This window comes from Typopeltis vanoorti, chromosome 1 (assembly GCF_054136105.1).
Source record: "Typopeltis vanoorti isolate ZY-2024b chromosome 1, IOZ_Tvanoo_1.0, whole genome shotgun sequence".
Classification (NCBI taxonomy): domain Eukaryota; kingdom Metazoa; phylum Arthropoda; class Arachnida; order Uropygi; family Thelyphonidae; genus Typopeltis; species Typopeltis vanoorti.
The window spans coordinates 72,973,127-72,987,833 of NC_143549.1; the positions used below are offsets into that span (position 1 = coordinate 72,973,127).

Genomic DNA, 14,707 nt, shown 5'->3' on the forward strand with positions numbered 1-14,707 from the left:
AGTCCTTCCTTGGATAGGTTGGTTTTTGGTGGTTTCGCTTTGGTAAGAACTCTGGCTACATCCATCCCAATAGCCAAGATAACCCAATTTAGCCCATGTGGCCAAATGGAGAACACATCATCTACGTAGCATAGCCAGAGAGTGGGTTTTTGCAGGGCTGAGTTTACGGCTTTTTCTTCAAAAGTCTCCATAAAAAAGTTTGCTAGAGAGAGAGTGGAGAACCAATGGTTGTACCCTCTATCTGTTTGTAGAATTTTCCCTGCCAAACAAAATAGCCTGAGTTCATGGTGAAATGAAATAGGGCTGAGATATTGGGAGGAAATTGGCTTGGATGAGATCTAAGGTATCTTTGAGTGGGACATTCGTGAATAAAGAGGAAACATCAAAACTGACCATTATGTCAGTATGTTGGAGTGAGAGGTTCTCTATACTGGCTTTAAAGTGGGCTGAGTTTTTAATGTGTGAGTACTTTGGCCTAAGAAGTAACCTTCTTAAAGAGCCTTTGGAATGTTCTGATTTGGAAGCTGTTGGGATCATATTCAATGGGGAGGAAGGTAGAACGATCTAACAGTAAAGTTGAAAGCTTACCTGTGTAGTCTGTTTGGTTGAGAACCACAGTGGCATTTTCCTCATCTGCTTTGGTGATTACTATTTTGCTGTTGTTAGAAGGTCAAACGTAGAGGTTTCTTGTAAAGCTTTTAGTTCTTCCTTGGAAAGATTGGTTTTTTGGTGGTTAAGCTTTGGTAAGAACTCCGGCTACATCCATCCAACAGCCAAGATAACCCAATTTAGTCCACTAGGGGACACCTTTAGGACTCCAGGACCAATGCCAGTTGCCTTCTTCAGTCTCATTTGCTCATATCATAGTTTTATATTCCCAGAAGATGGCAATGTAACATTGTTGAAATATAGGAAGGTATTGATTAAAGTAATTAATTGATGTTTTAGTATACATTGTAATTTCTTGAAAAATTTAAAGTCATGTGTAACCAACGTATAAATTTATCTACAAAAATTATGATCATCCAAGGAGATTCTATCACACACAAGGTTTGCCAATACAGCAAATTAAAACTGAAGATTGCAAGACAACCGAATCGTTTGGCCTTCTAAAAATGCTGCTAGGATAATAAATTTATCTCCAACTGTGTAAAACTGAAACACTGTTTATGTCACCAAAGGCTCCTGCATTTATAACCACACTAGCTTCGCCCTACTATGTGAACAAATCACCACTACCTGCGTTCCCTTGGCCGACGTAAACAAAGTTTACGTCGGCCAAGGGAATGCAGGTAGTGGCGATTGCATTGGAGGAAGAGCTGAGCTAACTGCTATGCTGAACGACGACCTTTGGACAATCCTCTCAGACGTCTCTCATGCTTCAGCAGAGAAAGAATTTCTAAAAATATGATGTCAGCACATAAAAAATGTGCTGATGGTGGATCCCTGGCTTTCTCTGTTTACAGACAACCGACCCATACAGGTAGATACATTCACCAACAATCACCCCCCCCCCCAACTGTTCAGACAACAATGCTCTAACTACTGAACTTAACCATATCCTTAACACCTTCTTAGCCAATGGCTACAACCCCCCCCCCCAAAAATCCAGAAAATATTAAAACCAGTTACCCCCCCTTCCCTTTTAACAGAAATTACACTAAATCTATCACCATTCCATATATTCAAGACATGTCTAAAAAGCTCACAAAAATCCTAAAAAAATATTATTATTATTATTATATGACACCATCTACCGCTGACCACCACCACCACTAGTACTTTCACATACAATCAAAAACATCCATGCCCACGGCAGGATTCGAACCCGCAGCCTTTTGGCTGGAGAGCGGATACGCTAACCACTCGGCAAACTAGGCCAGCCTGATTTGCCGAGTGGTTATATGATCTGACTATCTGTTACGAACCACATAAGAAATTGGCATATCCACTCCACTGGAGACCAGCCACTTCACCTAGATCTACCTGGAGTATACCAGGTCCCTTTCAACTGTAAACTGTCCTACTATGGCCAAACAGGCAGATAGCTAATATCAGGATTTCTGAACACAAAGCTCCATCTGGTTTCACTAATACAGCCACTCAGGACTAGCAGACCATGCACTAGATACGCACCACAGAATACGTTGGAAGAAAGCCACTTTACTACACTGTAGCAAATATATAAATATGAAAGATTGTTCTTGGAATCAGCTTCAGCTTTAAAAAACTTCCTAAATCTCAACAAATTTGGGTGCATGAGACTGCCGACCGATGGAGTGCCCTCCATTGGCAGTCTCATGCACCTTTCTCATGCAGTTTCATATCACCTTGAAGGTGATATGAAAACTAAAAATGCATAATTTCGAAAATGTTGTTACGCATTAGTATTATTACTACTACTTCAAAAGATTGCTAAATGAAACAAGAAATGACAGAAAACAATAGCAATGTAATCAGTACATATCAAATACTTCAGATAGAAAAAAAGCTATTAAAAACCTTTTTTTTTTAATCAAGTAGAAAATAATTCAAATTTTGTTGTACAGTTTAATAGTATAAGAACCATTAAGGAGAGATGATGGATATTAAAGAGCAATAACTTTTCAATGATGAAATTCAATCTTCATCACTCTTTGCACAATCCCTGCACAATGTTCACAGCTAAATGACCTATATTTGTCCCATAATGGTGTTAAAACTAAGATGTAATTAGTGAAACAATTATCAAGGAAATCCTTGATAATTGTTGTTGCTTCTTAAACTCACAACTACAGCATACATGCTGCATTGTGGGACTAGAAATGCCAGCTTGTTAGGAGACTTATTTCAAAATTCTTTCTTTCTTTGGGCTTATTATTTGAATTGATGGTATCATAGCAACATGATAACAAAAATATAGACAGTCCCCAGGTTACGAACGAGATACATTTCTGAGAACGTCTTTAAGTTGGATTTGTATGTAACTTGGATCCCTGATGAACAGCGCATATGCGGTAATAATAATAATAACAGTACTATAATGGCTGATATGTGGCAGTAATAATGCATTGTAATACTGTAATAATAATACCCCTGTACTGTAATAATAAGTTACAAACTATTGTGCTCTTTCTTTTAATTCAAACAAACAGAACATAAAAACAAACTCATACAAAACGTTTTGATAGGAGAAATTTCAAAAAAGAATATTAAAGGTTGCATCAATGTCTAGCTTACTAGAAGGGGAATTTTTCAGGCAAGAAGGTAGGCTAACATTAATCGGATGATGATTATGAGGGAAATGGTGCTAGAGAGGATGGATCTGGTGCTGGGGAATTAGGATTTTATTCAGTTTCTAGAGGAGGGGAGCTTACCACGGAAGTCGGTTTCTTGAAAAAGGTATCTAGGGTTGTTTGCACAGCCTTTTTCTTTTTTTCATCATAAATGGCATTCTAACAGCTAATGTTCTCACTAACTGCAAGGTAAACCTTTGTAAACAGCTGAATTTTAGGATCTCATTTCTCAAGCTTAGCAAATCCTGCTTCAATGAGATGAAAGGCTTCAGCTAATTCTTTTTGCAGTAAACTTTCTTGGCTCTGGATCTCCTGATTCTTTGTGTTCTTTTGTTTCTATCAGTTGCTTCTCTATCTCCAAAAGGTCTTCATTGGTTAATTCTTGGGGATGGGACCCTAGTAAGTCAATGACATCATTTTCATTGATGTCCAATTGCAGGTACATTGCCACTATCCACCACAGCTTTTTTGGCTTCAGCAATGCCGTCTGTGAAGCCATGAAAATCATCACAGAATTGAGGGCACAGTTTGTTCCAAACCCCTTTAATTGTTGATTGCTTCACTTCCTCCCACGAATCAGCAATGTTTTTGATGGCATCGTGGATGTTATAATTCTTTCAGAACTCTCTCAAGGCCATCACATCATCTTCTGTAGTCCTGAATGCTTGCAGGAATGTACTCCGTAAGTAATAAGCCTTAAATGTAGAAATGACTCCCTGGTCCATTGGCTGTAGTAACGACGTAGTGCTGGGTGGTAAAAATAAGACTTTTAAATTAGGGTGAAGGTCATCTAAAGATGTCGGATGTCCAGGAGCATTGTCCAGCACAAGCAGAATTTTAAAAGGAATTTTCTTTTACAAGCAATAACGTTCCACAGCAGGAATAAAACAGTTCAAGAACCAATGTCCAAACATGGCAAGTGTGACCTAGGCCCTTAAATTTGCCTTCCAAATAACAGGAAGAGCTACTTTGATAATGCGGCGAAGTGCAGGTTTGTTTACATGCATGAAAGAAACTAGTTCCGAGTTATTAATTTAATTATTATTTATGCATATGGGAGCTTTGTGAGCCCATTTGTAATTACGGAACGACGTAAGTTGGGTCATCCGTAACCCGGGAACTTCCTGTACTTCAAAAAAGTATCTGAGAATAATCAATAAATTTATACAATCAAATTAATATGATTATCTAATTATAGCTAATAAACAAAAGAAGCATGAACAGTTATTTAAATCCTATAAAGCTGTAATAGCATTATTTCAAAGAAAAAAAATAAATACTTCATAATAAAAATACTTGGATGGTTGATTTCATATAAATTAAACAGTTTTACCCTATGACCAATAAGCTTTCCTCTAATCTTTTCCCTGTCAAGACCTAGAGGATTCCAGGACACATTCAATGCTGTGGAATTAAATGGCAAAGCTTTTACTTGACTAGGTTGTACTTGCGGCACTAAAAACAGGATATGAAAATAATGTACAAAAACATATGTGTAAAGATTTCAAGCATTTAGAAAATTATTATTAACGGTAAACAATTCATCTAATTTATAGATATGATGAAATAGTTTTGAAGTCATTTTAAAACACAATTATTCAAGTTACATTGAGATATTAAATATTTTTTATAACATATAAGCATAAATGTTAAATAATATTTTTACTAAAATAATAGTTAATATGGTGTGGAAATGCCATACTGTCCATTATAACCTAGTTCTGTGAATTTCAGTCTTTTATGGTTTAAGTTTCTTTACTGTACTAACCTTGAAGGGTTTACATATCAATGAATATATGGATGCAAAGCACCTATTGGAACTGAAATAACATATGGATATTACTGAAGGCACATGGATATGAAGAATGAATTATTTGATATATTTCATTCAAATGATGTTTGGGTGGTTTAACTTGCAAATATGGCTATTAAATTCAATATATGGTAATCTTGTTAGTTCATAGATCTGATGGTTCTCACTTGTGGTGTGATAAGCCAACCTGATTTGAATGACCTTTCTTTCTCATCTTTGATATGCTCTTTAATGAATGTCCTGTTTGTCCAATGTAATATACACCCTTCCCCTTGAATGAGATTGCTTAGGTGATCTTAAATTGTGGAAATCTTTTCCATAAGTGTAAGGCTTACATTGAACTTGTAGTTTCAACACCACAGCAATTTTACAGCAAAATGATTGTCCTTGTAGTTTATATATTTTTGAATATTCAGAGTTGCTGGGAGTTTTTTTGCAGAATATTATTAAGAGTTTTTAGACTGTAGCCATTTTTTACAAGAGCCTCTTTTAGGTAATCCATTTCTTTCTTCTTTTTCACTGTTTTCACTGGATATGGCATATGCTCTTCTCTTTTTTTATGATACCTTGTTTTGGGAAGGATAATGGAGAAAAGTGGAACAGAGATATCTGCAATTGGTGAATTTTGGTCAGCCAACAAAACAGACCTAAAATTCACATAATTAGCCTTATGATGGAGATCATCTGGCAAAATGAACAATATGAACCTCTAAGGTTCTTTGATGCAAGTACCAATTTCTTTGATTCTTTTCTGTCTTGAGCTCTTTCAATCCAGTCCAGAATTTGATTCTCATCCCAGCTAAGCCTTTATGGATGTTATCCTCCCAATGTTCCTCTGTCTTTCTCTAGATTGCTTTCCATCAAGCTCATCCTGAATGCTTGTTTAGCCATTCTTTTCACATGTCCAAGACCTCTTAATCTACTCTGATTTCATCACTTAGAAGTGGGGGATCTATACACTTTACATAGCTCTTGATTATGTTTTGTTCTTCTTTTCCATTTACCCTTTGTGTTATCTCGTACAGGTCCAAAGTTTTATATGAGGGTTTTATTTTCATAGATCTGCAAACCTCATGGGGCTCACTTTAGTGAGTACAGGCATGGCAAACCTGAGGTACCTGATGCTTGACCATGCCTTACTTCATGTAATATACATCTGTTATATTATCTGTAGACTTGTCCCCCCCCCCTTCTTTCTTCTCTTCTTGCTCCTTTCCCCCAATGCTATTAGAGTATTTTGAGGGCTAGGGGTGAATATGTCCTATCTTGCTATGTCATTTCGTCTTATGCAGCCACTGAAGGGGGCAAGCTATCCCCAACAGGTGCTGGTCCCAAGCCTGAATAAATGGCAAGGGTTGACGTCAGGAGGGTCATCTGGTCATAAAACTTCACTGCCAGCTCTAGTTATGATCAAATGAGTCGAAAAGAAAGTGATACAAGGGCTAGGGCATACCCCTTAAGCGATTCGCAGCCACATCGCCCTACAGCTGCAAGAACTAGACGAGGGCTACTGCATCAAGGACAGGTGCGGTTAAAGAAGTGGGAACATTGAATGTCGGAAGCATGACTGGAAGGAGAAGAGAGGTGGCAGACATGATGAGGAAGAAGAAGTTGGACATTTTATGAGTGCAGGAGACAAGGTGAAAGGGGGGAAAGGCAAAGGAACTGAGAGATGTTTTACTCTGGAACGAATAAAGAGAAAGAAATGGTGTTGGAATTGTGGTGTGTGTGTCAGAATGAAGGGCAAAGTACTGGAAGTGGGTAGGAGGAACGCCAGGATCATGCAAATGAAACTGAGTCTTGGAGAAGAGCAACTGGTCATCTTATGTGTATAAGCCCCCCCTATTTTTAGTCTACCAATTGGTAGACTAAAAAAACATTGGGAGATTTCCTGCACCAAAGGATTGAAGAAGCAAGCTGAAGCTTAAAGCAAGAAAAAGAAGAAGAATGGTGCGTGAGTACAGAAAGCCAGGGAAATTCTAGTCTAGAAGGTAGAAAAAAAGACAGGAGAAATAGAGCAAAAAAAGGGCTAGTATTATAACTGGGAGAGGGGTAATCAAGGGTTCACATTCTAATAATTATGCAAAATACCCTTATATTAATGTTTTATATCACCTTTATGATCACCTTTCCAGAACATAATAATACTCTTCATGATATTCTTTCCTCCATTTCTAAGCATTCTTTGCAGATTTCCCAAACATTTTGGAATCTTCATGTACTCTTGCTATAGCATGCTTCGTGGAACCAGAGAAACAGGTTTTATAGCAAAAGGATTCACTATATAGAATTTAAGATTCTATATAGTGAATTTAAGAGGGAGAAGGGGGGGGGGGGAAGAAGATGCCTATCACTCCATTCCTAAGAAAATAAAAAAATAGAGAAACAGAAAGAAATAGCTTCATAGATGCTTTCCTGAAGTAAGGAGAGTACAAAGGAATGACAGAAAACAGAACAAAGGAAATAGTGAAAATCAGACACTGATGGTAGAACACAAAGGATGCAGGAATCGTATATAAAGTATACAAATGACATCATGAAAAAGTACAATCATAAACAATGAGGTAAGCAGAGAACTAGAAAGAGTATGAAATTACAAAAATGAAAATTTAGAATTAATGTTGAAATTTTTTGCATTTCTATATATACTCTAAAAGCACATGCTGCCTTACTCTATTAAAAAAAAAACTTTCTGCATGGTTTCTCTTTTCATGGTGTACTTCAATTTCCTTCTGTGCCCTCAATGGAGTTTTTAAAATTTTCATCACTGTTGTACAATTTCATGGATGCTTTCCTGAATAAGTCAATTCAATGTTTTCTTCAAATTTTTCTACTGAGTCTCTATGGTTTGATTCTTGTTTTCAACTCTTTCATTTCTCCCCTCCCAATATTATTTATGCATTTGAGTCCTCTGTTCACATATGAGAGTTAATTGATTCTTTGCAACAAACTTCAGTACACATTTTTCTTTTCAATATGATACTTATTCTTATCCCTTAAGAATACTTGTTGGTGGTGGTCATTGAATATTTGAAATATCTTGGTCTAACCTGAAGTTTGCACTATTCCTTATAACAAGGCTTTTCCTGGTTTGTGTACATTCTTGTTAATGCATTTGTATTGAGACATAGCATCAGTAATATGTTATTTATTTTCTTGGTATTGATGACAACACAGAATGATAAAAAAATAATATTTATTAACTTATTTGCTGATATTTCTGATAATGATAAGAAAATAATATATATTAACTTATTTGCTGATATTTCTTATCATTCTGTGTTGTCATCAATACTGTGAAAATAAATAACATGTACTGTGAACATATAAACCTTTCCATGCATTTGATCATCAGTAATACGTATTTCATGTGCCAAATGGCAATGTGACGTTGCCGAAATATCGGAAATATTTATTAAAGTGTAATTTAATTTATATTCGTATCTACATTGTTCAATTCCTTAAGTGATTTAGTAATGCATAACCAACGTATAAGCCTATCTACGAGAGTTAAGTAATAAATTACTATTACATCTGACATTCAAATTTTCTCAAAACATTTCTATATGTGGAATTCACTTTCTGCCCAACTGTTTAGGTTTGCAGCAAGAACACACGTATACATGCCATTCCTTCATATCAAATGCCTTCTCTAACAACAAGAAATTCTTCAGACAAAAACTGTATCTCAAAGTGGGAATGAGTGGTATTTAGTGGAAAATTATGAATTATGAATTCCACAGATTATACCAAAGATGAATCCATGAGTAATAATACCTGTGACTTGCTGACAATATAAGTTTAACTCCCTAATGCATGCATGCATGCATACACACACACACGTTCTGACAAGCAAAACAATATCTGTTATTGTCATATTAGCAATTATGATAAATGGTATTACTGTGAAATAGCTACAAAAGTAATTCCTCACATTAATGCACATTTAATATTACACAACTTAAAGTTAAAAATGTTTCAGAACAGGTGAATGACATTAAGTCAAGTATTACTTACAGGTTTTATTTACTGGACAAGGTTCAAAACCATTATTTTTTGTTACACAAGTGCACATGCATATACATACATTTTTCACAGATAAGTTATGACTGAAAACACATCTTATGCTTTTAGGCACTTTCTCTAAACAGAAATTTCATTTTTATGCACTTTCTGTTTAACTTAATTAAAGATCAAATGCATATCCTACTTTCCTGCGATACTGGTAATGTTTTTGAACTGCCCCGGTATAATTCAAAATAATAACAATGCACTTACTGCTTTCTGCTGAAAACACTTCGACTTCGGGACTAATAGGTCCTGAGCCCATGCTGTTGAATGCCTGAACTTTGACTATATAAGGTTTGTAATAATTCTCCTCTCCAACATCAACTACGTACAGACCAATATTGTGTAGATCTTTAAGCTCTTTGGAACGGAATTCTATTTTACTGTCTGCTGGTTTATAAAAGATCTTATACCAGATTTCAGGAGCATTCCATTCCTGAGGAGGAAGGGGCTAAATTTTAAAGGAAAAAAAAAGTTATTATTTTCTTAAGCCAGTTTTACAGTTGACTCTTACTACAGTAAACTTGCAAGGACCATAGGAATAGTTTACTACGGTAGATAATTGGCTATAGAATTTATGGAGTTTTGGTCAGGACGTTTTTGTAGTTTGTTATAGTAAGTTGTTGTAAGAGTGTTTGCCAAAGTGAGAATCAACTTATTTTTTTCAACTATATGGAAACTGAACTAAATATGTGACTTACAACAAATTTAAAAATTATCATTAATTACAATTTGCTGATGCAGAAGACAGCGGGGAGGGGAATCATGAATCTGTTTCTATAATACAGCTGTTTGTTGCATAAACAAATAAAATACTTTGGACAACCAGACTGATTAACATGAAATGTTATATTTTTAGTTCTGTTCTCATTGAGATGGTTATAAAATTTTAATTTTTAAAATAAAACTAGATCAAAATGTTTACATGCATAACACATGAATACATTTAATTATAGAAAAAAAAAGACATTTGCTGTTCTGCTATAACTTATTTCTATACAGATCATTTAGGTACAAAATACGTAAGCATCTATTAGATTCATTTTATCCATCCTTTGTGTGCTGGTAGAATATCAACAACCCCATTCTGGCAGAACATTTCAACGAAACAAGGTATTTGGGGAATTTACTTGACTTGTCAGGAAATCTCAGTTTTAATTTATTTCATACTGTCATACTTTAGTGGCAAAACAATATCAATTAATATAGAACTGTTAAAAATGACAAAAAATCTTTTTTTTTTTTAATGACTCCAACCTGAAAGGTTGTCAACCTACATCACATTCGTATGGTAGGATAAGGATTTTTTTTTCTGCATTTTTATCAGGTAATCCCAAAAGTAATGTCATTTTTAGCATTAAGTTTTGATATAAAAGTCAACCAAGTATATATATATATATATTCTCCATCTGAATCAATAATGTTCTCCCAATGTTGTGAAAGCTTCATAATGTCATTTCTGCAGAATTTAGAAGGTTTGGAGACAAACAGTCACATAGGCTCAATTTCAGTACCTCTAATGTATTGTATTTTTTTCATTAATAAAATAAATTAAAGATACCAAGAAATTATATACTTGGTTTAATCCTTTATCCAAGTGTAAGCAAACAAGTTTGCACCTGAACTATTTTCAGGACTGGTGCAACTCGTATAAAGAAGCTAATGACTTCACATCACTTGCCTTAGTATCCCATAATGCACAACATCTCCATGCAAACATGTATAATGCTATGCATTATTCATTAATAAAATGTTGCAAACTTCGAAATAAGTGGTAATCTGAAGGTGCGAGATCAGGAAAATATGGATTTGGAAGCTTTTCCCAGCCGAGTTCCTCAATCTTGATATTTTTGATTTTTGCACTATAAGGGCATGAGTTATCATGGTGAAAAACAACACCCTTCAGATTGACCAGAGAACATCTCTTTTTTTTCAGTTTTTCATTCATTCGACTAAGTTGTTCAAAGTGTATAATACCAGCCATATCCCACCAAATGCTTAACAAAACCTTTTCTGAGGGTAAACGTCATGTTTCTCTGAATGAACCCACTGTCTTCGGCACTTAACATTCTTCTAAAGTATGCACTTTTCATCACTGGTGACTACACAACTCAAAAAGAGATATTGAACCTCTCGATAATGAAGAGCAGTGCAGATACCGACACGCTATCTTTGATTATTGTTCATCAGTTCATGAGGAACTCACTTGCCAAGCTTAGGCACCATTCCAAGTTCTTGCAAATGGCGATGGATGGTCAACAATGATGAATTAAGATCTTTTGCTAAATCTTCAACAGTTGCATTGGCATTTCTTGCAATAGCAGCTTCCAGCATATCATTATCGAGAGAGACAGGATGATAAAATCCTCTCACTAACTTAAATGTCTCTGTCATATCACCTCTCTTCCTCCTATCCACCAAACTCTGCAATCCACATTTCTTCAAACTTTCTCCATAGCCAGCATTCCAAACTCCTGATATTGTCTTAGTCACCAATATCTGGACCCTCTCCAATGTCTGCACATCGCACTGAAAAACAGGTGACCAGATCTGAGCACAATAGTCCAAGTGTGGTCTGACCAGTGCCTTATACAGTGGCACAACCACTTCCTTATCCTTACATGTTAGAGTGCTTCTTATCATAGCAGTACTACGATGTGCAGCCTTTGCAACACTAGCAATAATGCCCTCTAAACTACAGTCTATTGTTAACCATCACTCCCAAATCTCTAATCTCATCTGCTTTCTGCAGTAAGGCAGGCAGGATATAGTACACAGCCTTATATTTTTGCACTCCAATATGTATGTATTACATATACAGCAATCCCTCGATTAGTGAGGCTAATGCGTTCTTTAAAATAGGCACGTTAATCGAAAATGCACTAATCAAATATAATAACCTATGGGAAAATGTATAATTCGTTCCTCAAATTTCTTTTTTGAACCTTAATTTTTTTATAAAAGAATTAAGGTATGTCTCAGGGCCTAGTTAAAGGAAAACCATGATGCTGAAAGACAATAAAACATATTCAGAATATAAATTTTATTATTTTACTTCTTAACAAAGAATTGAGCTAACATAGTGTGGCAGGCATTTTGTTTCCTTTTTTCATACAACCGACAGTGCAGCCTTATTGCCTCTTCTACTCTTCTGCAAATTTTACTTCTTCTCTCTTCACCAGGGTCAACCTCTAAGCATTGCTGCTTAAAAACTTCAATTGTACGAAAAATATTTTCAAATTGTTTCTTTGAAATCTCTTTTGGGTGACTATCAATGGTTAAATTTTCTTCATATTCTTCGGGATCTTCCCGCTGTGCATCTAAATTTAGCAGGTCAGAATCATTCAATTCTTCAGAATGAGATTTAATTAACTCTTGAACGTTATCATTGAAGGGAGGAAAGAAATGAAGGACATATGAATTGGTCGCCAACATGCAAAATCCCATGCGTTATAGATAAAATTTCCCAACTGTTATACAAGCAAAATAGTTATCACTTTAAAAATTACAATGATCATAAAAGAGAAGTTAATTTCCGACGTGTAATAATAAACAACTCATCCCAGAAGACAGATTGATTACCCTATTATCAGAATGGATTCTCCTTTTTGTGACGTGCGCAGAAGTGTCTCAAATCTGTGGGTGTACTATAGCAGACAACATAAATTTTGCCGGTAAAAATTTGGAATATAGTATACATAGTGCATATGGAAGTAGTGTAGTATGCCATTAAAAATAACTTTGTAAAATGTTTTAAATCGGTAACTAAATTATTTCATTCTGATGAGTGATTTTTTAAAATAGTTAGCCATAAAAATGTATAGACAGAAAATTTTTAAAATTTGTAACATTTATTTTTAAGATGTATATAGGTGCACTAATCGAATTTGGGTATCGAAAAAAACATGATGCACTAATCGGGGGTGCATTAATCGAGGGATTACTGTATATATATATATATTACACACACACACACACACATTGGTCTATAGTTTGACACTAGATACTCCCTTATGCAGTGGCACCATTTTTTTCCCCCTTGTTTTGACTTTTGTGGAAAGAAAAGTGGAAAGAGACCTGTTGCCAGATTTCTGTTGAACAATCAAATCAAAAGCATTGTCAGTAGTTTTGCACACTGCTATAATATATCAGATGATATCCTGTGCAGTTCCACAGCCTTATTAACATCAAGGTTACATAATATTTTAAACACTCCCCTTTGTTGACCTGTCAGTCTTCCGTCCTCCTTCCTACTGTTATTCAGCACTACTCCTACTCCCCACAAATGAATATTTTCACTATCTCCAGTAACTAAAGTCAGTCTTCCAGATTCACCCATTCTTCTAAAGGTGACACAACTGTATATTTCTCTAAGGTTTTGCTTTAGTACTTCAGCTAATCTCCTTTCATATGCCAATTTCTCTTTCCTTACTACATTTGTCACCTTGCTGCTTGGGGGGGGGAGGGATGACCTGTTCTTTATATCTGCTCCATAATGTCCTCTTTCTCAGAAGCTTCTGCATAATTCCATGATTAATTCATTTCATCCTTACTCATCTACCTAACCTTAGGAATAACACGTGACATTGCTATAAGTAACTGATTCTGGAACCAAGTCCTAAGCACAGCTGATATCATTCTCCTTCAACAGTTCCCTGCTCTGTAATTGCACATCTCTCTCTCTCTCTCATTTCATGAAGCTTGTACCTGTGCCTCATCACTCCTCACATCAAAACTACATGATCGCTCTCCATAATTGGTGGCACCATGGTAACATTTCTATTATCACTGTATGAGATATTAAATCTGTTACTCAAGTCTCACATGTCACTTTAACCACATGCTGCATATGATAGTTGTCCCTAAGTGGATCAAGGAATACAATCTCCTTACACATCATTTCCTGCTTCAGTAATTTTCATGATTTGTGTGTGTGTGTTATTTCCCATGGATTTTTTTATTTCATGTGATTACCTTCGTTCTTTCCCATAATTTCTTTTACTTCTTACAATATCTTTTGTTTTATTCCTCATGATTTCTTGAGGAATAGAACATTCCTTAATTCTGTTTCCTGCAATTTATTTTACTTTGTGTATTTTCTTTTGTTTCATAGGAATGGAATGTGGAAGATTTCATATGAATGGAAAGAATGTATGATAATTCTAATGCACAGGGTGGTACAAAGAGACTGATGTATCTAACTACAGAACTATTAGCATCTCTGGAGTGGTGGTAAGATTTCAGAAAATTAGTAAGAGCTAATATATACAGAAATGGGTTGACAGAAAACCTATACTTTGCAACAAACAGCAGGGGTTTACTAAGGGAAGGGTCATAAATTATAACTTTTGTTGAACTTCAATAAGGGAAGGTCATGATTGACCTCTCATTTTATAATGTTATAATTGAGTTTCAAGGGGGAATGGATCATCACAATATGCTTGGACTTGGCTAAAGCTTTTGCCAGGATACAGTATAAAAGGCCATTCAATAAGTTTGAGGATATAGACTAGATTATAAACTATTAGCTTGGATAATGTAGAAAAGTGAT

The 14,707-nt window shown here is 35.5% G+C and overlaps 1 protein-coding gene across 1 annotated transcript in view; it reads right to left on the reverse strand.

The window, feature by feature from the left end:
- Cont (Contactin) overlaps positions 1-14,707 on the reverse strand; it is a 458,021-nt gene that overhangs the window by 92,350 nt on the left and 350,964 nt on the right. Inside the window, exons 18-19 of the mRNA XM_090391248.1 lie at positions 9,367-9,607; positions 4,609-4,730 (exon numbers count right to left, since the gene is read on the reverse strand). Of these exons, the coding sequence (XP_090247374.1) occupies positions 4,609-4,730; positions 9,367-9,607 (363 nt within the window). The remainder of the gene's footprint in view (positions 1-4,608; positions 4,731-9,366; positions 9,608-14,707) is intronic.